At 46.0% G+C, this 25,710-nt stretch overlaps 1 protein-coding gene across 8 annotated transcripts in view; it reads left to right on the top strand.

The window, feature by feature from the left end:
• LOC137368898 (uncharacterized) overlaps positions 1–25,710 on the top strand; it is a 140,136-nt gene that overhangs the window by 19,849 nt on the left and 94,577 nt on the right. For 7 of the 8 annotated variants that reach the window (XM_068029154.1, XM_068029158.1, XM_068029157.1 and 4 more), the window contains exons 3-6: positions 5,116–5,466; positions 7,913–8,026; positions 9,645–9,684; positions 12,917–12,978. In XM_068029154.1, the coding sequence (XP_067885255.1) occupies positions 5,116–5,466; positions 7,913–8,026; positions 9,645–9,684; positions 12,917–12,978 (567 nt within the window). The remainder of the gene's footprint in view (positions 1–5,115; positions 5,467–7,912; positions 8,027–9,644; positions 9,685–12,916; positions 12,979–25,710) is intronic. The other variant, XM_068029159.1, reaches the window with a different exon arrangement.

Raw genomic sequence — 25,710 nt, 5'->3', positions numbered from 1 at the left:
ACAGACAGCGGATCCGAGCAGAAGATGGTGACGTCGTCCATGTACAAGGAGGTTTTTACTCAAGTGCCTCTGCTGCCTGGGATTCTCACCCCTCTTATGCCTGCATCCTTCCTAATAGACTCAGCAAAGGGTTCAATACAGCAAACAAGCAAGACCGGGGAGAGAGGACAACCCTGTCTGACTCCAGATTGGATCAGGAAACTTACTGATTCCCACCCATTGATTGAGACTGCGCTACTGATGTTTGTGTAGAGCAGTTTGATCCAATTGTAGATTCCCTCCCCAAACCCCATTTTGGAGAGCACGTTCATCATGTAGGTGTGTGATATCCTGTCAAAAGCCTTCTCTTGGTCCAGGCTGATAAGGCACGTGTCCACCCTCCTGTCCCGTACATAGGTGATCATATCCCTGAGTAGCGCAAGACGATCAGAGACCTTCCTGCCAGGTACAGTGCAGGTCTGGTCAGGGTAAATGACCAACTCCAAAGCAGACTGACCTTGGACAGAAGCAGTGAGATGGCCGCCAATTTCTGATTTCTGCCCTCTCCCCCTTCCGCTTGCAGATGAGGGTGATGCCTTTCCTCATGGATTCTGACATGCCGCCCGCCAGAAGCATACTCTCGTATACTTCCAGCAGTCCCGGGCCAACCCAGTCCCACAGGGCCGAATACAACTCAACCGGTAAACCATCGCTTCCGGGAGTTTTACTCGTCTCGAAGGACTTGACGGCCTTTGCCAGCTCGTCCAGAGTTAGCAGCTTGTCCAGTCTCTCCTTCATGCTGTCATCTAAGACCTCCGTGATAGATGACAGGAAGGACTGGGAGGCCGTGCTGTCTGCGGGCTTCACGTCGTACAGCCCAGCATAAAAGGTTTTGCTGATCCTTAGTTTGTCGGACTGCGAAGATGTTACTGAACCATTCTCTTCCTTCAGGCTGCTGATCACAGAGCTCTCTCACTACCTTTTGGAAGAAGTACAAAGAACAGGACAAGAACAAAGAACAAATAAAATTACAGCACAGGAACAGGCCCTTCGGCCCTCCAAGCCTGCGCCGATCCAGATCCTCTATCTAAACATGTCGCCTATTTTCTAAGGGTCTGTATCTCTTTGCTTCCTGCCCATTCATGTATCTGTCTAGATACATCTTAAAAGACGCTATCGTGCCCGCGTCTACCACCTCCGCTGGCAACGCGTTCCAGGCACCCACCACCCTCTGCGTAAAGAACTTTCCACGCATATCCCCCCTAAACTTTTCCCCTCTCACTTTGAACTCGTGACCCCTAGTAATTGAATCCCCCACTCTGGGGAAAAAGCTTCTTGCTATCCACCCTGTCTATATCTATCATGATTTTGTACACCTCAATCAGGTCCCCCCTCAACCTCCGTCTTTCTAATGAAAATAATCCTAATCTACTCGACCTCTCTTCATAGCTAGCGCCCTCCATATCAGGCAACATCCTGGTGAACCTCCTCTACACCCTCTCCAAAGCATCTACATCCTTTTGGTAATGTGGCGACCAGAACTGCACGCAGTATTCCAAATGTGGCCGAACCAAAGTCCTATACAACTGTAACATGACCTGCCAACCCTTGTACTCAATACCCCGTCTGATGAAGGAAAGCATGCCGTATGCCTTCTTGACCACTCTATTGACCTGCATTGCCACCTTCAGGGAACAATGGACCTGAACACCCAAATCTCTCTGTACATCAATTTTCCCCAGGACTTTTCCATTTACTGTATAGTTCACTCTTGAATTGGATCTTCCAAAATGCACCACCTCGCATTTGCCCTGATTGAACTCCATCTGCCATTTCTCTGCCCAACTCTCCAATCTATCTATATTCTGCTGTATTCTCTGACAGTCCCCTTCACTATCTGCTACTCCACCAATCTTAGTGTCGTCTGCAAACTTGCTAATCAGACCACCTACACTTTCCTCCAAATCATTTATGTATATCACAAACAACAGTGGTCCCAGCACGGATCCCTGTGGAACACCACTGGTCACACGTCTCCATTTTGAGAAACTCCCTTCCACTGCTACTCTCTGTCTCCTGTTGCCCAGCCAGTTCTTTATCCATCTAGCTAGTACACCCTGGACCCCATGCGACTTCACTTTCTCCATCAGCCTACCATGGAGAACCTTATCAAACGCCTTACTGAAGTCCATGTATATGACATCTACAGCCCTTCCCTCATCAATCAACTTTGTCACTTCCTCAAAGAATTCTATTAAGTTTGACCTTCCCTGCACAAAACCATGTTGCCTATCACTGATAAGCCCATTTTCTTCCAAATGGGAATAGATCCTATCCCTCAGTATCTTCTCCAGCAGCTTCCCTACCACTGACGTCAGGCTCACCGGTTTATAATTACCTGGATTATCCCTGCTACCCTTCTTAAACAAGGGGACAACATTAGCAATTCTCCAGTCCTCCGGGACCTCACCTGTGTTTAAGGATGCTGCAAAGATATCTGTTAAGGCCCCAGCTATTTCCTCTCTCGCTTCCCTCAGTAACCTGGGATAGATCCCATCCGGACCTGGGGACTTGTCCACCTTAATGCCTTTTAGAATACCCAACACTTCCTCTCTCATGCCGACTTGACAGCACAGGAACAGGCCATTTGTCCTCCAAGCCTGCGCCGATCTTGATGCCTGCCTAAACTAAAACCTTCTGCACTTCCGGGGACCGTATCCCTCTATTCCCATCCTATTCATGTATTTGTCAAGATGCCTCTTAAATGTCGCTATCGTACCTGCTTCCGTCACCTCCCCCGGCAGCAAGTTCCAGGCACTCACCACCCTCTGTGTAAAGAACTTGCCTCGCACATCCCCTCTAAATTTTGCCCCTCTCATCTTAAACCTATGTCCCCTAGTAATTGACTCTTCCACCCTGGGAAAAAGCTTCTGACTATCCACTCTGTCCATGCCGCTCATAACTTTGTAAACCTCTATCATGTCGCCCCTCCACCTCCGTCGTTCCAATGAAAACAATCCGAGTTTATCCAACCTCTCCTCATAGCTAATGCCCTCCAGACCAGGCAACATCCTGGTAAACCTCTTCTGTACCCTCTCCAAAGCCTCCACGTCCTTCTGGTAGTGTGGCGACCAGAATTGCACGCAATATTCTCAGTGTGGCCTAACTAAGGTTCTGTACAGCTGCAGCATAACCTGCCAATTTCTATACTCTATGCCCCGACCGATGAAGGCAAGCATGTCGTATGCCTTCTTGACTACCTTATCCACCTGCGTTGCCACTTTCAGTGACCTGTGGACCTGTACGCCCAGATCTCTCTGCCTGTCAATACTCCTGAGGGTTCTGCCATTTACTGTACACCTCCCACCTGCATTAGACCTTCCAAAATGCATTACCTCACATTTGTCCGGATTAAACTCCATCTGCCATTTCTCCGCCCAAGATTCCGACCGACCTATATCCTGCTGTATCCTCTGACAATCCTCATCACTATCCGCAGCTCCACCAACCTTTGTGTTGTCCGCAAACTTACTAATCAGACCAGCTACATTTTCCTCCAAATCATTTATATATACTACAAACAGCAAAGGTCCCAGCGCTGATCCCTACGGAACACCACTAGTCACAGCCCTCCATTCAGAAAAGCACCGTTCCACTGCTACCCTCTGTCTTCTATGACCGAGCCAGTTATGTATCCATCTTGCCAGCTCACCTCTGATCCCATGTGACTTCACCTTTTGTACCAGTCTTCCATGAGGGACCTTGTCAAAGGCTTTACTGAAGTCCAAATAGACAACATACACTGCCCTTCCTTTATCCATCATCTTTGTCACTTCCTCAAAAAACTCAATCAAATTAGTGAGACACGACCTCCCCTTCACAAAACCATGCTGCCTCTCGCTAATAAGTTTGTTTGTTTCCAAATGGGAGTAAATCCTGTCCCGAAGAATCCTCTCTAATAATTTCCCTACCACTGACTTAAGGCTCACCGGCCTATAATTTCCTGGATTATCCTTGCTACCCTTCTTAAACAAAGGAACAACATTGGATATTCTCCAGTCCTCTGGGACCTCACCTGTAGCCAATCAGGATGCAAAGATTTCTGTCAAGGCCCCAGCAATTTTTTCCCTTGCCTCTCTGAGTATTCTGGGGTAGATCCCATTAGGACTTATCTACCTTAATGCTTTGCAAGACACCCAACACCTCCTCCCTTTTGATAATGAGATGACTGAGACTATCTACACTCCCTTCCCTCGGCTCATCATCCACCAAGTCCTTCTCTTTGGTGAATACTGATGCAAAGTACTCATTTAGTACCTCGCCCATTTCCTCTGGTCCCACACATAGATTCCCTTCTCTGTCCTTGAGTGGGCCAACCCTTTCCCTGTAACGTGAGCACATCTCATCCTGCTCAATGGAGCGGACTCTGGACAGGAAGATGATCTTGGAGGCCTCCGTGGCAAAGAGTGAGGCCTGCTGGCTCTTCACCTCATGGAGATCCTCCTTCACCTCGACCCTGAATACTCCTTTAAATCAAACTGTGTGAGTAGCAATGGTCATGGGTTAAAAGTACTGAACTGTGAAGTGAAGACTGATGTCAGGAGGTTCCCCTTTACACAGAGAGTGGTCAACACTTGGAATGTGATTTCTGGACAGAGTGATGGATGGAGTGAAATCCTTGAAATAATTGAAGGAACAATTGCATTCAGCAATGCGGGAAGGGTGTGGGGCTCTGGATCAATGAATTCGAGTGGGTGGAATGGAGTTTCTGACCTGTCAGTATATTGTGATCAAGGAGTTGAAAATGATCAAGGTGGGTGCTATAGGAGAATGTAACAGCCTGTCTGGGACAGACCTGCTGAGATATGAGAGTGGAGTTTTTAAGAAATTCATTCGATTGTAAAGTTGAAAAATACAGAACAAATTTAATCTAAAAATTCTGCACACTGATCTGAGCAGTTTCTTATCAAGGGGGTCAAGGGTTCTGGGAGCTGGCAGGAAAGTGGAGTTAAGGCCATAATCAGATCAGCCATGATCTTATTAAATGGTGGAGCAGGATCGAGGGGCTGAATGGCCTATTCCTGCTCCTATTTCTTATGTTCTTATGATCCATGCTGTTGTTTGTCCTTTCCTCAGCTGCTAGTGGAAATGTCTCAGTGGTGACTGGGACCGAGGGAGCTTCAGTTACATTGCCCTGTATGTTCACACCCAGGGAGCGCCGCACCGTGTCCACTGTTACATGGATGAAGAAGGAGCCCTACCAACACATAGTCACATTCAGAGCCCAATCAAATGGATCTTGGACAACTGCAAATGGTGGAAATCGGTACGAGCTCATCGGGAATCCAAACGAGGGAAATGCCTCAACCAGGATAAACCAGCTGAGTGTGAATAACAATCACACTTACCTGTGTCTGGTGGAATACACATTACGGTCCAATTATCAACATCTGATCCAGACTGAGACACAGCTGCAGGTTGTACATGGTAAGAAACCATTCCCACATTCTCCAGTGTATAGAGGTTGTGCGGTGAGGGTCTAACAGTTTTGCTGTTTATTGTATTTACAGTAATTTGCATGTGCTGATCCTTTTAGGTACATTTTGGTATTCAGTATTGAAAGCCATTGAACTGAATGTTACGTGTGTCAGTGTCCAAAGGACCCAAAGTTACACTGACATTTCGGTCATCTCTAACTGGAAGGTGCAGCAGTATAAGATGTCCCTCTTGATTTAAAGTGAATGTGTGACTCCTTCATCGGGAATGGTACATTTACCCAAGTGGCTATCTGACTGTGAGAGGCATCACAGCCAAATTGGATCATGTCCTAGTTCAGCATTCACACATGGATTACCAACAGGGGGGTGAAAACATTGAAGAGGGAGAACTTTAGAGTCATTTATGGCCCAGAAGGAGGCCATTCAGCCCATCGAGTCCATGCTGGCTCTCTGCGAAGCAATCTGTAACCATTGCCACAATGTGGTCTCCTCTACATTAGGGAGACAAAACACAGGATTGTGTGACAGCTTTGTGGAACACCTGCACTCAGTCCGAAAACATGACACCGAGCTTCTGGTTGCTTTCCATTTCAACGCCAACCCCCGCACCCGCTCTCATGCCCACGTCTCTGTCCTGGACCTGCTGCAGTGTTCCAGTGAACAGCAATGTAAACCCGAGGAACAGCAGCTTATTTTCCGATTAGGCACGCTACAGCCTTCCAGACTGACATTGAGTTCAATAATTTCAGAACATGACTGGCCCCCTTTTTTGATTTTTATTTTATTTTATATTGTTTCATCATTTTTTTTTACCATGTGCCTGCCTACTGGTTTTTTCATGTTTGTGCTTTTGGATCGGACTGTTCATTATTCTGTCATTAACTCTCTGTCTGCACTAATGCTTTGTCTTTGACCACACCATTAACACACCTTTTGCCTTTGCTCCATGACCTCCTTGCCAGTTAATCTTTCTGGCCCTCTGTCCTATCACACACCTTCCCTTTTGTTCTCTTTACTCCCTAACCCCACTTTACTTGCTTAAAACCTATTACATTTCTAACCTTTGCCGGTTCTGATGAAAGGTCACCGATCTGAAACGTTAACTCTACTTCTCTCTCCACAGATGCTGCCAGACCTGCTGAGTATTTCCAGCACTTTCTGTTTTTATTTTAGATTTCCAACACCCACAGTATTTTGCTTTTATTATAGTGACGAGAAAGTAAGTCAATAAATTAGTCTTCTCATTTAAAACTTCTTCACGAAAATGTACAATTGTTGTTTCGATTAATAGTAAGATAAATTTTTAATGTCTTTATCTTTCCGAAATTGTCTCACCGCCCCCCCCATTTAAGACAAAAATTGTAATGTGCCCCCCCACCCACGTGAAAAGGTTGGACAACCCTGGTGTAAGGCGGTTTGATAGTGTAGATGTAGAGAAGATGTTTCCACTCGTGGGAGAAACGAATCTAGGGGTCATCAATATAAGATAATCACTAATAAATCCAGTGGGAAATTCAGGAGAAACCTCTTCACCTGGAGAGTGGTTAGAATGTGGAACTTGCTACCACAAGGTGTAGTTGAGGTGAATAGTGTCGATGCATTTAAGGGAAAGTTGGATAAGTACATGAAGGAGATGGAATCGAAGGATATCCAGATAGGGTTAGATGAATTAGGGCAGCAAGAGGCTCGTGTGGAGCATAAATACTGGTGTGGATGGAAAGCCTGTTGGTATATTCAATCTAATTCTATGTAGACCTGCCACAAGTTCCACTGGAGGAAGCAGTGGGACCGAAAGATTCTCTGCGAACCAGGGCCTTCCACAGATTCCCATGACAGGACCTAAACCACCCCAACATATCCAGCTGTATATTAAGAAAAGAGAGAGCTTGCAGTGACATAGCACCTCTTACATCCTTAGAACACCCCAAAGTGTTTGTTAGCCAAATAATTACTTTTTGAAGTGCAATAACTTTTATTATGTAGGCAAATATAGCAGCAAATTTCTGTTGTTTGTCTAGGACCAATGTTCCCTCTAAATTTGCTTCATTGTGCGTGGTCTCTTTATTTCAATGTGCGGTATGTTCTGGATTGCTGCTCGGCCGCACACTCACATAGCTTAGTGGGAACTTTGGCAGGACACCAGCAGAATTCCCTGCTCTCCTTCGAAAAGTACCATGGGATCTTTGGCATCCACCTGATCAGGCAGTCGGAAGCTTAGTTTTACGTCTCATCTGAAAGACAGCACTGCTGATGACAGCACTGACTTCATTACTGTATTGGCTGTTCAGTGTGAATTAGGTGCTCAAATTATGAATGGGGCTTGAACCTCTGGTTTTCTGACACCACCAACTGAACCAAGCTGGGGAATGACTCAAGGGTGAACACATCCTTGGTTTAAGATGTTGCTCATCAATGGTGTTCTTGCTGTTTTACAGAGAAGCCGCCTGCCCCCAGCACCAATATATATCTGCTGGTCATTCTACTGCTGATTTTGCTGCTCATTCTCTTCATCCTCATCATCATTTTCATCATCTTCAGGAAGAAAGGAGGTGGGTTGTGTGCAGGATGAGGTAAAATAAAACAGTGTTTGAGGGGCGTAATGATCCTTGAGTGCACAGGCCCCTCAAGCCCTCTTTGCACGGGCTGCTTGAACTGGAGGTGTAAGGTGCCTTGGACACATTATAGAGCTCAAGCTGCTGTGTCCAATAATGTGGGTGATCAATGATCTTGAGAATTTAAAATTCTCATCCTTCTGTTTATGACCTCGCCCTCACTATCTCTGTAACCTCTTCCAGACCTATAACCCTCTGTCTTTGTCCAGCTCTCACCTCTTGTAAATCCCAGTTTCCTTTACCCCACCATTGGCAGCTGTGCCTTCTGCTATTTCGACCCGAAGGTCTGGAATTCCCTCCCTAAACCTCTCCACCTCTCTACCTCTTTCTCCTCCTTCTTTACGATATTTTAAAAAACCTACCTTTTTGACCAAGCTTTCATTGGCCTAGTCGAATCTCTCCTTATGTGGCTCAGTGTCAAATTTGGTCTGATTACGCTCCTGTGAAGCACCTTATGTTAAAGGTGCTATATAATTACAAGTTGTTGTTGAGTGTATCATCATCTGAATGGAGGCAGCTGATGTTGATAAAACAAGGAATGCCTTCACAGCATTGAGACATACGGCCTTGTGTAAGAACAACAAACCATACAACCTAAGGATGTGGTGAAATGAGTGTTATCATTTATGCCATAATAGTGTAGCAATGATATTGTGACAGTTCCAGTAGAGCGATGGTTATGATGTCCTAGGATGTCCTTTTTCATCTAGCGAGTTGTCCTGGTCTGGAATGCGCTGCCTGTAAGGGCGATGGAAGCCGATTCAATAATAACTTCCAAAAGGGAATTGGATATTTACAGGGCTTTGGGGGAAAGCTAGGGGGAAGGAACTGATTGGAAAGTTCTTTCAAAGAGCCGGCACTGGCACAATGGGCCGAATGACCTCCTTCTGTTTTGTAAAATTCTTTGATTCTTCTGAAATGAACAAACATTTTAAGAAATCAGAGAAAGGGCAGTGGGCAAGGGCAATGCAAAAGAACAAAGACAGAGAGAACTGGCGGTGGAACAGTTTGTGTGGCAGAAAGTGTTTTGTTACTCTTCACTCGGTGTTGGGATTCCTGCTGTTGGCAATCTGGTTTGGTCAATAATTGATATTGGACTGGACTATGTTGGGTGGTCTTGAGAAAAAGAATCTAAGGATCATATAATAAAACCCCAGACCTATCCAATTGTGCAATATGTATGTATTGATGAAAAGGGTTGGTTTGGCCTGATACCCTTCCAATAGTGGAGTTTATGTAATACATTTGTCAATATAATATGATCAACATGTTAAAGGTAGTGTGCAGGATTTAGTGTGTGCTTCACGTGTACGCCATTGTATAAAATTCTAATTGGCTACATTCTTCACATTCACTCATGGCACATGGAATGATATGGACCAATCAGTGAACATGGGCTGTGGGAGGGGATTAAATGTGTGGGTAGAGTCCATGATGGGGTAGAGTGTAGATGGGGTGTGGCTTTGATTAACTTTTTAACCTTCACTTTCTAATGCTCCAGATAAGGATTTCAGTTAATTAACTAAATATTTACTCATCATTTTTATCTCTTTAGGATGTTCATGGCTAATAGGGTGCATCAGATGTACAAAAAGGTAGGATGATTGTCTATTAATACATGCAGGGTAGCTTAAGTTCCCTGGTCCAGAGTTGAATTGAACATCTTTTGCTCACAGATAAGAGTGCAGCCTGATGGTGATGAACTGTGAACACGGATTGTCCTTTTAAAGCAGCTGTTCAGGCACTCGCTGTGCGGAAAGTGATCTGAAAAGGCTCTGAGATGAATCACAGGCTAATCGTTACTGAGTAAAAGCTCCCAATTGCCAGGATGCTTGTAAATCTCTGACTCCAGATTCACCTGTGAGCTTCCTTCCCCAAATTAACCTGTAATTCACGCTAATTACCCTAAAATTAAGTTCTTGCTCATTTTTATCACTTTCAACACTTTGAGTTGTAGTGGATGCCTGCTGGAGGGAAAGACTTTCCTTGATTGAATTGTTATCAGTTGCGGTGAATGTTTGAGTATAATATGGAAGTGTGTCATTTTATAGTATTTTTGGATATTCTTATTTTCTCCCTTCCCCTTCAAACAGCTGAATTTCCACTGGGCGGGAGGGAGTCACCCGATCATCCTCCATTTTCTAGGGTTTCAGCAACTCTTCCGTCAAAGTTATGGCAGATGACTTTGTGAAGCCCCTGCAGAAATTTATCTCTCATCTCCAATAACCCCCCCCATCACTTCCCTAGAACCAGTTACTGGAAGAGGCACCAAAGCTGTCTGGAATCATTGGTTACCTTGATTTTTTCTAGTTTCTGCAGCCCTCCCAGTGTTGCAGCTACTGACTACGCCCTGGGTTCATAAGATCATAAGAACTAGGAGCAGGAGTAGTCTGTCCGGCCCCTCGAGCCTGCTCCGCCATTCAATAAGATCATGGCTGATCTTTTAGTGGACTCAGATCCACTTACCCGCGTTCTCACTGTATCCCTTAATTCTTTTATTGTTCAAAAAGATATCTACCTTAGCTTTAAAAACGTTTACTGAAGAAGCGTCAACTACTTCACTGGGCAAGGAATTCCATAGATTAACAACCCTCTGGGTGAAGAAGTTCCTTCTTAATTCAGTCCTAAATCTGCTCCCTCTAATCTTGAGGCTATGCCCTCTTGTCCTAGCTTCACCTGTCAGTGGAAACATCATCTCTACTTGTATCTTATCTATTCCCTTCATAATTTTATATGTTTCTATAAGATCCCCTCTCATTCTTCTGAATTCCAATGAATATAATCCCAATCTACTCAGTCTCTCCTCAAAAGTCAACCCCCTCAACACTGGAATCAACCTAGTGAACCTCCTCTGCACCCTCTCCAGTGCCAGTACATCCTTTCTCAAGTAAGGGTATCCTTGGGTATCAGTCACACTCTGCTGCCAAGCTGAGACTGTGAGCAGTGGTGATCTATTCACCTGCACCAAGTCTGATTGTGTCCACATCCCAGCATCTGCAATTTCTAGCAGGGTTCGATTGATTAACTTTTTTTAAAAAATCATTCATGGGATGTGGCCATTGCTGGCCAGGCCAGCATTTATTGCCCATCCCTAATTGCCCTTGAGAAGGTGGTGGTGAGCTGCCTTCTTGAACTTTGGCAGTCCATGTGGGGTATGTACACCAACAGTGCTGTTAGGAAGGGAGTTCCAGGATTTTGACCCAGCGACAGTGAAGGAACAGCGATATCGTTCCAAGTCAGAATGGTGTGTGGCTTGGAGGGGAACTTGCAGGTGGTGGTGTTCCCATGCATCTGCTGCTCTTGTCCTTCTGGGTGGTAGAGGCACGGGTTTGGAAGGTGCTGTCTAAGGAGCCTTGGTGTATTGCTGCAGTGCATCTTGTAGATGATACACACTGCTGCCACTGTGCGTCGGTGGTGGAGGGAGTGAATGTTTGTGGATGGTGTGCCAATCAAGTGGGCTGTATGTCCTGGATGGTGTAGAGCTTCTTGAGTATTGTTGGAGTTTCACCCATGCAGGCAAGTGGAAGGTATTGCATAACACTCCTGACTTGTGCCTTGTAGATGGTGGACAGGCTTTGGGGAGTCAGGAGATGAGTTACTTGCTGCAGGATTCCTAGCCTCTGATCTGCTCTTGTAGCCACAGTATTTATATGGTTACTCCAGTTCAGTTTCTGGTCAATGGTAGCCCCTAGGATGTTGATAGTGGGGGATTCAGCGATGGTAACGCCATTGAATGTCAAGGGGAGATGGTTAGATTCTCTCTTGTTGGAGATGGTCTTTGCCTGGCACTTGTGTGACACAAATGTTACTTGCCACTTATCAGCCCAAGCCTGGATATTGTGCAGGTTTTGCTGCATTTCTACACGGACTGCTTCAGTATTTGAGGAGTCGCAAATGGTACTGAAGATTGTGCAATCATCAGCGAACATCCCTACTTCTGACCTTATAATTGAAGGAAGGTCATTGATGAAGCAGCTGAAGATCATTGGGCCTAGGACACTACCCTGAGGAGCTCCTGCAGTGATGTCCTGGAGCTCAGATGATTGACCTCCAACAACCACAGCCATCTTCCTTTGCGCTAGGTATGACTCTAACCAGCAGAGAGTTTTCCCCCGATTCCCATTGACTCCAGTTTTACTAGGGTTCCTTGATGCCATACACGGTCAAATGCTGCCTTGATGTCAAGGGCAGTCACTCTCACCTCACCTCTTGAGTTCAGCTCTTTTGTCCATTTTTGAACCAAAGCTGTAATGAGGTCAGGAGCTGAGAGGCCCTGTCGGAACCCAAACTGGGTATCACTGAGCAGGTTATTGCTCAGCAAGTGCTGCTTGATGGCACTGTTGATGACACCTTCCATCACTTTACTGATAATTGAGAGTAGACTAATGGGGCGGTAATTAGTCGGGTTGGACTTGTCCTGCTTTTTGTGTACAGGACCTACCTGGCATCTGTAATGTTGGGGACTTCAGGAGGGGGCTGAGATGGATCATCAACTCGGCACTTCTGGCTGAAGATTGTTGCAAATGCTTCTGCCTTATTTTTCGCACTGATGTGCTGGGCTCCCCCATCATTGAGGATGGGGATATTTGTGGAGTCACCTCCTCCAGTTAGTTGTTTAATTGTCCACCACCATTCACGGCTGGATGTGGCAGGAGTGCAGAGCTTCGATCTTACATCTGATCTGATTAACTGTGTTAATCACTCTCAGAAATCTGTTCTCTGTATAACATGAGCAGGAAGTTGATGTGTACACAGGATGTTCCTTACTGTCACCTGGAATTATGCCGTTAGCTTTCTCTAAATATTTCTGTTCATTTTTTTTTTCAGGAAGGATACGGGTTCATCTAGCATTGCCGGGACCGATCAGACCCACCAGCAGTCTGCACCAGGTACCGAATACACTCCAGTTAACGGATCAAAGTCCATTCAGACAGTTTAGCAGAGAGAGTTTACAGAATATCTACAAATAGAAAATACTGGACAGATATTCAGGGGCAGATTCTCACCTTCATTATCTGAGTGATAAACTGATGGGACAGATTGATGACCCTTTATAGACCCTGTCCGAATTTCATACTATTGAAAATAATTGAGTGTAAATCAGGTTTGTTCTATAAAGGGCAGGTGATCCTCTCTAGACAATTGCCCAGGCAGTGAAGGTGAAAATCCTCCCCTCAATCGCTGCCTCTAGATTATTTTTTGGACAATAACCATTTCACATTACCTGAATCCTCAGGTTGAATTACTGGCTGAAACTCTCTCCTCATCTTCAGTCATCCAAAAGACTCCCAATAGCTGTGCTGGGAGGGGGAAAGCAGCATCTCACCAAGGTTCATCACACCATCTCCTGCTCACTCCGCAGAACCATCTCCTACTCTCACTTATTCTTTCTCTGAAAACTGTACAACTCCTCCCTCAGTTTTCCCTTCCTGCTACAGTCTACAGGTTTATAAACACCATTCTTGGAGTCGCCCGCCTGCTACACTTTGATTTACCTCAGTTTTTGCAGAGGAAGTTGAAAGTGGGACTGTAGATGTACCTGAGGGAGGGAGGGGGTGAACGAGCCACAACCAGAGAGAAATATTCAAAACCACATTGTGCTGAAAGAGTTAACGGAACTGATAAAACTCACTGCCGAATGAAGGGATGGGGGAGAACACAGGATATAGGAGCAGGAGTCAACCATATGGCCCATCGAGCCTGCTCCGCTATTCAATACCATCATGCCTGATCTTGGGCTTCAATTCCACTTTCCTGCCCGCTTTCCCTGCAAGACCAAAGGGGGCAGAGATAGAAGGTATTCGGGGCACTAATTATTATTCCAAAATATTTACCCATTTGTTTTGATATCCCATGCAGTCTAATCCCACTGACCTGCTCACTCCCCATACCCTTCAATAACTCACTTTCAAACAGTTGTCTAAATCCCCATTAAAGGATTTATTGACTCTTTGCCTCAGTTGACCATCTTCAGAACAAAACAAACAGTCTGTACAGATTCTATAGGAGAGCTTTTCCCAAAGCACTAAGACATGAGACTATCAAAATATGATGCCCTTTAAAAGAGTCACCATGGCGACATTGCAGTCAGTGGGGGTAAATGTGCATTTGCTCTGCAGAAACACATCCAAGTGGCCTAAATTCATGCGCTTAGACCTTTTTATAGATAAAATAAAGTTTTATGGCATTAAAAAGGACATATTTCAGATGGGTCAGAGTGACCTGTATTTAATACTGCTCCTAATCCACAGGCTTGACCTAATAATGCAGGTAATTGAGTCATAGAGTCAGATCCAGCAGAAAAGGAGTCCATTCGGCCCATCGTGTCCATGCTGGCTCTCCGCAGAGCAATCCAGTCAGTCTCACTCCCCTGTTCACTCCCCGCAGCCCTGCAGGTTTATTTCCTTCAAGCACCCATCCAATTTCCTTTTGAAATCATTGTTTATCTCTCCTTCCACCACTCTCGTAGCCAATGAGTTCAAGGTCATTATCACTCGCTGCATAAAAAATGTTCTTCCTCCTATTCCCCTTACATTTCTTGCCCAAAACATTCAACCTGTGTCCCCCTACTCCTTGTATCATCAGATAAAATGAGAAGTTTAAATCCCACCATGTCAGTTTGACAATTTGAAATCAGTTAATAAAGAAACCTGAAACTGAAAACTCTGGTATCAGTAAGTGACTGTGAAGCCGTTGGATTGTCATCAAAACCCGACTTCTTCACGCATGTCCTTTAGGGAAGGAAACCTGTCGTCCTTACCTGTTCTGGCCCCAACGTGACTCTGGTCCCACTCCAACCTGGTAGATTCTTAACTGTCCTCTGCAGTGGCCTCGCAAGCCACTCAGTTGCATCAAACTGCTCGCAGTGTTCCATGCATTGCAGTGTGCTTGTTTCAAGGTCTGCTGCCACCTAGAGTTTGATATTTCCATTGCTCAGGCAGTGCATGGTCCGAGCACTCTGCTGTGGAGATGTTGACACCTTTAAAAGAAAAGAAAGAACTTGCATTTATATAGCACCTTTCATGACCTCACGATGCCTGAAAGCATTTCAAAGCCCGTGAAGTACTGTTTAATGTAGTAAATGCTACAGCTAATTTGCACAAGCAAGATCCCAGAAACAAATATATATTTAATGAGCTGATAATCAGTTTTTTAGTGATTAATTTTTGTGCGATCCATATTGGCCAGAACACGAGGGAGAACTTCTCTGCTTTTCTGTAAATAATGGCCGTGGGATCTGAGGGGGTAGGCAGGGCCTTTGTATAACATCTCATCCTAAAGATGGCACCTCCAACTGTGTCGCACTCCATCAATACTTTTTACTTATTCTTTCATAGGATGTTGGTGTCGCTGACAAGGCCAGCATTTGTTGCCCATCCCTAATTGCCATTGAGAAGGTGGTGGTGAGCTACATTCTTGAACTGCTGCAGTCCATGTGATGTAGGTACACCTACAGAGTTGTTCAGGAGGGAGTTCCATGATTTTGATCCAGTGACAGTGAAGGAACGGCGATATAGTTCCAAGTCAGGATGATGTATGACTTGGAGGGTAACTTGCAGGTTGCGGTGTTCCCTTGTGTTTGCTGCCTTTGTTCTTCTAGGTGGTAGAGGTCGTGGATTTGGAAGGCGCTGTCAAAGGAGCCTTGGCAAGGTACTGCAGTGTATCTTGTATATGGTACACACTGCTGCCACTGCGGCCAGTGATGAAGGGAGTGAATGGGGTGCCGATCAAGCGGGCTGCTTTGTCCTAGATGGTGTTGAGCTTTTTGAGTGTTGTTGGAACTGTAGTCATGCAGACAAGTGGAGAGTATTTCATCACACTCCTGACTTGTGCCTTGTAGATAGGCTTTGGTTAGGAGGTAAGTTACTTGTCACAGAATTCCCAGTCTGCGACCTGTTTTTGGACGCTCTTCCTACTGTTAGTTGTTTAATTATTCAACACCATTGACAACTGGATGTGGCAGGACTGTGGAGCTTGGATCTGACCTGTGGGTGTGGAATTGCTTAACTCTGTCTATAGCATGCTGCTCCCGTTGTTTAGCTTGCATGTAGTCCTGTGCTGTATCCTCACTGGGTTGGCATCTCAAGAACACAAGAAAACAAGAAAGAGGAACAGGAGTAGACCTTGTGGTCCATCGAGCCTGCTCCGCTATTCAATATGATCATGGCTGATCTTAGGCTTCAACTCCGCTTTCCCGTCCACTCGCCATATCCCTTGATTCCCTGAGAGACCACAAATCTATCTATCCCAGCCTTAAATGTATTCAATGATGGAGCATCCACAGCCCTCTGGGGTAGAGAATTCCAAAGATTCACAACCCTTTGATGTGATTTCTCCTCATCTCAGTCCTAAACAGTCGGCCCCATATCCTGAGACTGTACGCCATGTTTTCGATTCTTTGATCAGCAGAAACAATTTCTCAGTGTCCACCCTCTCAAGCCAACTCAGAATCTTGTATGTCTCAATTAGATTGCCTCTCATTTTACTAAACTCCAGAGAATATAGGCCCAATTTACTCATCCTCTCATCATAGGACAACCCCCTCATCCCAGGCACCAATTTAGTGAACCTTTGCTGCAACCCCTCCAATGCAAGTATATCCTTTTTTAATTGTGGAGACCAAAACTTCACACAGTATTCCAGATGTGGTCTCACCAAAATGCTGTACAATTGTAGCAAGACTTTTTTAAATCCCCTTTCAATAAAGGCCAATATGCCATTTGCCTTCCAAATTGCTTGCTGTACCTGCATGCTAACTCTCTGCGTGCCTTGTACAAGCACACCCAAGTCTCTCTGAATATCAACACTTACAAGTTTCACACCTTTTCAAAAATAATCTGCTGTCTATTCTTGTGACCAAAGCGAATAACTTCACACTTCCCTACATTATACTCTATCTACCATCTTGTTGCCCACTCACTTAACCTCTTCATATCTCTTTGCAGCCTCTCTGCCCTCCCCACAGCATACCTTTCCACCTAGCTTTGTATCATCAAACTCAGCTACATTACTTTCTGCCTCTTCATCTGTCATTAATATAGATTGTAAATAGCTGAGGCCCCAGCACTGATCATTGTGGCACTCTACTATTCACTGCTCGTCAACTTGAAAGTTCCTCATTTATGCCCACTCTTTGCTTCCTGTCCAATAACCAGTCCTCTAGCCCTGCTAACATATTACCTCCTCTCCATGAGCACTTATAGTCATAGAGTCGTACAGCAGAGAAACAGGCCCTTCGGCCCACTGTGTCCATGCCGACCTTAATGTCTATCTATACTAATCCCACCTACCTGCATTAATTCCATATCCCTCTATGCCTTGCTCATTCAAGTACCTGTCCAGATACCTCTTAAATGTTGCTACTGTTCCTGCCTCCACCACCTCCTCTGCCAGCTCATTCCAGATACCCACTATTCTTTGTGTGAAAAATTTACCCCTTTGATCCCCTTTAAACCTCCTCCCTCTCACCTTAAATCTAAGCCCTCTACTTTTAGTCACCCCTACCATGGGAAACAGATTCTGGCTATCTACCCTATCTATGCCTCTCATAATTTTATATATCTCTATCATGTCCCCTCTCGGCCTCCTTCACTCCAGGGAAAACATACCAAGCCTATCCAATCTCTCTTTATAACTCAAGCCCTCCAAACCAGGCAACATCCGTGTGAATTTTTTCTGCACCCTCTCTAGCTTAATCACATCTTTCCTGTAGTGCGGCGACCAGAACTGCACACAGTACTCCAAATGCGGCCTAACCAATGTCATGTACAACTGTAACATGACGTCGCAACTCTTGTACTCAATGCCTCGGCCAATGAAGGCAAGTATGCCATATGCCTTCTTCACCACCCTGTCTACCTGTGTTGCCACTTTCAGGGAACTATATACTTGCACCCAAGGTCTCTCTGCTCAACAAAACTCCCCAGGGCCCTGCCATTCACTGTATATGTCCTGCCCTGGTTTAACTTCCCAAAATGCATCACTTCACACTTGTCTGCGTTAAATTCCATTTGCCAATCCCTTGCCCACTTTCCCAGTTGATCGATATCCTGTTGTAACCTTAGACAACCTTCTTCACTGTCCACTATACCACCAATTTTGGTGTCATCTGCAAACCTACTAATCGTGCCCCCTATATTAACCTCCAAGTCATTAATATATATGACAAACAACAGAGGGCCCAGCACTGATCCCTGCGGCACACCACCGGTCACTGGCCTCCAATCTGAAAAACAACCTTCCACTACCACCCTCTGCCTCCTATCACCAAGCCAATTTTGTATCCAATTGGCTAGCTCACCCTGGATCCCATGTGTTTGAACCTTCTGGACCAGCCTACCATGTGGGACCTTGTCAAAGGCCTTGCTAAAGTCCATGTAGACAACGTCCATTGTCCTGCCCTCATCAATCCTCTTGGTCACCTCCTCGAAAAACTCAATCAAATTCGTGAGACATGATTTCCCATGCACAAAGCCATACTGACTATCCCTAATCAGACCTTGTCTTTCCAAATGCATATAAATCCTGTCTCTCAGAATAAAAACAAGACACGCTGGAAATACTCAGCAGGTCTGGCAGCATCTGTGGAGAGAAGCAGAGTTAAGGTTTCAGGTCAATGACCCTTCTTCTGAACTGGCAAATATTAGAAATGTAAAAGGTTATAAGCAATTAAAGTGGGGGTGGGGCAAGAGATAACAAAGGAGAAGGTGTAGATAGGACCAGGTCACAGAATAGCTGACGAGAAGGTCATGGAGCAAAGATATGTTAATGGTGTGTTGGAAGACAAAGCATTAGTACAGGTAGGGTATTAACGAACTGAAAATTGAACTCCTACATCCCCTATACTCCTCGAGGGACTCGCTTGATCCCAGCTGCCTATACCTGACATATGCCTCCTTCTTTGTCCTGACCAGACCCTCAATATCCCTCGTCAACCAAGGTTCCCTAAACTTGCCAGCTTTGCCCTTCCATCTAACAGGAACATGCCGGCCCTGAACTCTTCCTATCTCACTTTTAAAAGCCTCCCACTTGCCAGATGTCCCTTTACCTGTAAACAGCCTCTCCCATTCAACTTTTGAGAGTTTCTGTCTGATGCCATCGAAATTAGCCTTCCCCCTATTTAGAACTTCAACCTGAGGACCAGTCCTATCCTTTTCCATAACTATCTTGAAGCTAATAGAGTTATGGTCACTGGTCCCAAAGTGCTCCCCCACTGACACATCAACCACCTGCCCAGCCTCATTTCCTAAGAGGAGGTCGAGTGTAGCCCCTTCTCTAGTAGGGCCATCCACATACTGCTTCAGAAAACTATCCGATTTTTTATTCATTCATGGGATGTGGGTGTCGCAGGCCAGGCCAGCATTTATTGCCCATCCCAAATTGCCCTTGAACTGAGTGGCTTGCTAGGCCATTTCGAGGGCCTATAAGAGTCAAACACGTTGCTGTGGATCTGGAGTCACATGTAGGCCAGACCAGGTAAGGACAGCGGATTTCCTTCCCTAAAGGACAGTAGTGAACCAGATGGGTTTTTACAACAATCGACAATGGTTTCATGGCCATCATTAGACTAGCTTTAAATTCCAGATTTATTAATTGAATTCAAATTCCACCTTCTGCTGTGGTGAGATTCGAACGCATGTCCCCAGAGAAATACCTGGGTCTCTGGGTTACTAGTCCAGTGACAATACCAGTACGCCACCGCCTCCCCAACACACTTATCCTGCACACACTTAACAAATTCTTCCCCATCTGATCCCTTAGCACTAAGGCAGTCCCAGTCAATATTGGGGAAGTTAAAATCACCTACTATTACAACCCTATAATTCCTTCACAAAGAACAAAGAACAGTACAGCACAGGAACAGGCCATTCGGCCCTCCAAGCCTGCGCCGATCTTGATGCCTGCCTAAACTAACACCTTCTGCACTTCCGGGGCCCATATCCCTCTATTTCCTTCCTATTCATGTATTTGTCAAGATGTCTCTTAAACGTCGCTATCGTATCTGCTTCCACCACCTCCCCCGGCAGCAAGTTCCAGGCACTCATCACCCTCTGTGTAAAAAAAACTTGCCTCACACATCCCCTCTAAACTTTGCCCCTCGCACCTTAAACCTATGTCCCCTAGTAACTGACTCTTCCACCCTGGGAAAAAGCTTCTGACTATCCACTCTGTCCATGCCACTCATAACTTTGTAAACCTCTATCATGTCGCCCCTCCACCTCCGTCGTTCCAGTGAAAACAATACGAGTTTTTCCAACCTCTCCTCATAGCTAATGCCCTCCAGACCAGGCAACATCCTGGTAAACCTCCGCTGTACCCTCTCCAAAGCCTCCACGTCCTTCTGGTAGTGTGGCGACCAGAATTGCACGCAATATTCTAAGTGTGGCCTAACTAAAGTTCTGTACAGCTGCAACATGACTTGCCAAATTTTATACTCTATGCCCCGACCGATGAAGGCAAGCATGCCGTATGCCTTCTTGACTACCTTATCCACCTGCGTTGCCACTTTCACCTATCTCTGTTTTCCCTACATATATGCTCCTCCACTTCCCTCTGACTATAGGGCGGGCCTGTAGTATAATCGCATCAAAGTGATCACCCCTTTCTTATTTCTAAGTTCTACCCATATGGCCTCGCTGGACGTTCCCCCCCAGGATATCCTCTCTAAGTACTGTCGTGATGTCCTCCCTAATCAATAGTGCAACTCCCCCTCCTCTCTTACCGCCACCTCTGTCACGCCGGAAACATCGGTTCTCCAGAACATTGAGCTGCCAGTCCTGCCCATCCCGCAACCACGTTTCCGTAATAGCTATAATATCACAATCCCATGTACCGATCCATGCTCTGAATTCACAGCTGTACTGTGGGAGGACACCTCGGAGGGGTCATGCAGCGAGGCAATATGGGTGGAGCTCAGGAATAGGACCGGTGCAATCATGATGTTGGAGGTTTACTACAGGCTTCCCAACAGCCAGCAGGAGATAGAGGAGCAGATATGTAGACAGATTTTGGAAAGATGTAAAGGTAACAGGGTTGTAGTGGTGGGTGATTTTAACTTCCCCTATATTGACTGGGACTCACTTCGTGCTAGGGTCTTGGATGGGGCAGAATTTGTGAGGAGTATCCAGGAGGGCTTCTTGAAACAATGTGTAGATAGTCCAACGAGGGATGGGGCCGTACTGGACCTGGTATTGGGGAATGTGCCCGGCCAGGTGGTCGAAGTTTCAGTAGGGGAGCATTTCGGGAACAGTGACCATAATTCCGTAGGTTTTAAGGTACTTGTGGATAAGGATAAGAGTAGTCCTCGGGTGAAGGTGCTAAATTGGTGGAAGGCTAATTATCATAATATTAGGCAGGATCTGAAGAATTTAGATTGGGGGCAGCTGTGTGAGGGTAAATCAACATCTGACATGTCGGAGTCTTTCAAACGTTAGTTGATTAGAATCCAGGACCAGTATGTTCCTGTGAGGAAGAAGGATAAGTTTGGCAAGTTTCGGGAACCTTGGATAACGAGGGATATTGTGAGCCTAGTCAAAAAGAAAGAGGAAGCATTCGTAAGGGCTGGAAGGCTAGGAACAGATGAATCCCTTGAGGAATATAAAGACAGTGGGAAGGAACTTAAGCAAGGAGTCAGGAGGGCTAAAAGGGGTCGTGAACAGTCATTGGCAAACAAGATTAAGGAGAATCCCAAAGCTTTTTATACATACATAAAGAGCAAGAGGGTAACTGGGGAAAGGGTTGGCCCACTCAAGGACAGAGAAGGGAATCTATGTGTGGAGCCAGAGAAAACGGGCGAGGTACTAAATGAGTGCTTTGCATCTTCTTCTTCTTCTTCTTCTTTGGCCTCCTTGTCTCGGGAGACAATGGGTAAGCGCCTGGAGGTGGTCAGTGGTTTGTGGAGCAGCGCCTGGAGTGGCTATAAAGGCCAATTCTAGAGTGACAGACTCTTCCACAGGTGCTGCAGATAAAATTGGTTGTCGGGGCTGTTACACAGCTGGCTCTCCCCTTGCGCTTCTGTCTTTTTTTCCTGCCAACTGCTAAGTCTCTTCGACTCGCCACACTTTAGCCCCGCTCTGGCGATTGCTGGCAACTGACTCCCACAACTTGTGATCAATGTCACAGGACTTCATTTAAAGACATGCAGACGTCTTTAAAGCGGAGACATGGATGGCCGGTGGGTCTGATACCAGTGGCGAGCTTGCTGTACAATGTGTCCTTGGGGATCTTGCCATCTTCCATGTGGCCCACATGGCCAAGACATCTCAAGCGCCGCTGACTCAGTAGTGTGTATAAGCTGGGGAGGTTGGCCGCCTCGAGGACTTCTGTTTTGGAGATGCAGTCCTGCCACCTGATGCCAAGGATTCTCCGGAGGCAGTGAAGATGGAATGAATTGAGACGTCGCTCTTGGCTGACATACGTTGTCCAGGCCTCGCAGCCATAGAGCAAGGTACTGAGGACACAGGCTTGATACACTCGGACCTTTGTGTTCCGTGTCAGTGCGCCATTTTCCCACACTCCCTTGGCCAGTCTGGACATTGCAGTGGAAGCCTTACCCATGCGCTTGTTGATTTCTGCATCTAGAGACAGGTTACTGGTGATAGTCGAGTCTAGGTAGGTGAACTCTTGAACCACTTCCAGAGTGTGGTCACTGATATTGATGGATGGAGCATTTCTGAGGTCCTGTCCCATGATGTTCGTTTTCTTGAGGCTGATGGTTAGGCCATATTTGCTGCAGGCAGCCGCAGTCCTGTCGATGAGACTCTGCAGACACTCTTCAGTGTGAGATGTTAATGCAGCATTGTCAGCAAAGAGGAGTTCCCTGATGAGGACTTTCTGTACTTTGGTCTTCGCTCTTAGGCGGGCAAGGTTGAACAACCTGCCACCTGATCTTGTGTGGAGGAAAATTGCTTCTTCTGAAGACTTGAACGCGTGTGAGAGCAGCAGGGAGAAGAAAATCCCAAACAGTGTGGGTGTGAGAACACAGCACTGTTTCACGCCACTCAGTATAGGAAAGGGGTCTGATGAGGAGCCGCTATGCTGAATTGTGCCTTTCATATTGTCATGGAATGAGGTAATGATATTTAGTAGCTTTGGTGGACATCCAATCTTTTCTGGCAGTCTGAAGAGACTACGTCTGCTGACAAGGTCAAAGGCTTTGGTGAGATCAATGAAAGCAACGTAGAGGGGCATCTGTTGTTCACGGCATTTCTCCTGTAGCTGACAAAGGGAGAACAGCATGTCAATGGTGGATCTCTCTGCTTGAAAGCCACACTGTTCCTCAGGGTAGACACGCTCAGCCAGCTTCTGGAGCCTGTTTAAAGTGACTCGAGTGAAGACTTTTCCCACTATGCTGAACAGTGAGATACCACGGTAGTTGTTGCAGTCACCGCGGTCACCTTTGTTTTTATAGAGGGCGATGATATTGGCATCGCGCATGTCCTGCGGTACTGCTCCCTCGTCCCAGCACAGGCAAAGCAGTTCATGTAGTGCTGAGAGTATAGCAGGCTTAGCACTCTTGATTATTTCAGGGGTAATGCCGTCCTTCCCAGGGGCTTTTCCGCTGGCGAGAGAATCAATGGCATCACTGAGTTCCAATTTTGTTGACTGTATGTCCAGCTCATCCATGACTGGCAGAGGCTGGGCTGCATTGAGGGCGGTCTCAGTGACAACATTCTCCCTGGAGTACAGTTCTAGGTAGTGCTCAACCCAGCGGTCCAATTGCTTGTGTTGGTCAGTGATTGTGTCCCCTGATTTAGATTTGAGGGGGGCGATCTTCTTGATGGTTGGCCCAAAAGCTCTCTTAATGCCATCATACATTCCTCTGATGTTTCCGGTGTCGGAGGCCAGCTGAATATGACTGCATAGGTGTTGCAGTAGTCATTTGCGCAGCGCCTGGCTGTTCTTTGTGCAGTGCTTCTGGATGTTTTAAGTGCTACGGATGTTAACTCGCTGGGGGCTTTTTTGTAATTCAACAGTGCAATACGCTTAGCGGCTATGACAGGTTCCTGCTCTTCAAAATGAGATTGAAACCAGTCTGCATTCCGCTTCACATGTTTGCCATAGGTGGTCATGGCTGACTCATAGATGGCGTCTCTGATGTGGGCCCATTTGGTCTCTGCATCCCCTGAGGGAGTGTTTTGAAGGGCTTTTTCAAGTGAATTTAGAAATTTTTGTGACAGCTGTGGATAAGAAATTCTGCTCGTGTTGATGCGCGGGTGGCCCTTCCGCTTGGAGTGATGCAGCTTCTTTTGTTTGAGTCTAACCTTGCTGCACACCAGGGAGTGGTCGGTATCGCAGTCCGCACTGTGGAAGATGCGTGTGATTTGAACACTGTTTAAGGAGGCTCACCTTGTGACGATGAGGTCCAGCTGGTGCCAACGACGAGATCTTGGGTGCTTCCAAGAAACCTGGTGACAGGGTTTAGTGTGAAAGAATGAGTTGGTGATGCAGAGGTTATGATATTCACCAAAGAGAAGGACTTGGTGGATGATGAGTCTCGGGAAGGGAGTGTAGATAGTCTGGGTCATGTCGTTATCAAAAAGGAGGTGTTGGGCATCTTGCAAAGCATTAAGGTAGATAAGTCCCCAGGGCCTGATGGGATCTACCCCAGAATACTGAGGGAGGCAAGGGAAGAAATTACTGGTGCCTTGACTGAAATCTTTGTATCCTCATTGGCTACAGGTGAGGTCCCAGAGGACTGGAGAATAGCCAATGTTGTTCCTTTGTTTAAGAAGTGTAGCAAGGATAACCCAGGAAATTTTAGGCCGATGAGCCTTACGTCAGTGGTAGGGAAATTATTGAAGAGGATTCTTCGGGACAGGATTTACTCCCATTTGGAAACAAACAAACTTCTTAGCGAGAGGCAGCATGGTTTTGTGAAGGGGAGGTCGTGTCTCACTAACTTGATTGAGTTTTTTGAGGAAGTGATGAAGATGATTGATGAAGGAAGGGCAGTGGATGTTGTCTATATGGACTTCAGTAAAGCCTTTGACAAGGTCCCTCATGGCAGACTGGTACAAAAGGTGAAGTGACACATGATCAGAGCTGAGCTGGCAAGATGGATACAGAACTGGCTCGGTCATAGAAGACAGAGGGTAGCAGTGGAAGGTTGCTTTTATGAATGGAGGGCTGTGACTAGTGGTGTTCCGCAGGGATCAGTGCTGGGACCTTTGCTGTTTGTAGTATATATAAAAGGTTTGGAGGAAAATGTAGCTGGTCTGATTAGTAAGTTTGCGGACAACACAAAGGTTGGTGGTGTTGTGGATAGTGATGAGGATTGTCAGAGGATACAGCAGGATATAGATCGGTTGGGGACTTGGGCGGAGAAATGGCAGATGGAGTTTAATCTGGACAAATGTGAGGTAATGCATTTTGGAAGGTCTAATGCAGGTGGGAGGTATACAGTAAATGGCAGAACCCTTAGGAGTACTGACAGGCAGAGATATCTGGGCGTACAGGTCCACAGGTCACTGAAAGTGGCAACGCAGGTGGATAAGGTAGTCAAGAAGGCATACGGCATGCTTGCCTTCATCAGTCAGGGCATAGAGTATAAAAATTGGCAAGTCATGCTGCAGCTGTACAGAACTTTAGTTAGGCCACACATAGAATATTGCGTGCAATTC

The sequence above is a fragment of the Heterodontus francisci genome, chromosome 4 (genome assembly GCF_036365525.1).
Source record: "Heterodontus francisci isolate sHetFra1 chromosome 4, sHetFra1.hap1, whole genome shotgun sequence".
Lineage (NCBI taxonomy): Eukaryota > Metazoa > Chordata > Chondrichthyes > Heterodontiformes > Heterodontidae > Heterodontus > Heterodontus francisci.
Note: the sequence above shows the minus strand (reverse complement) of the source record. Positions and strands in the feature narration are given on the sequence as shown.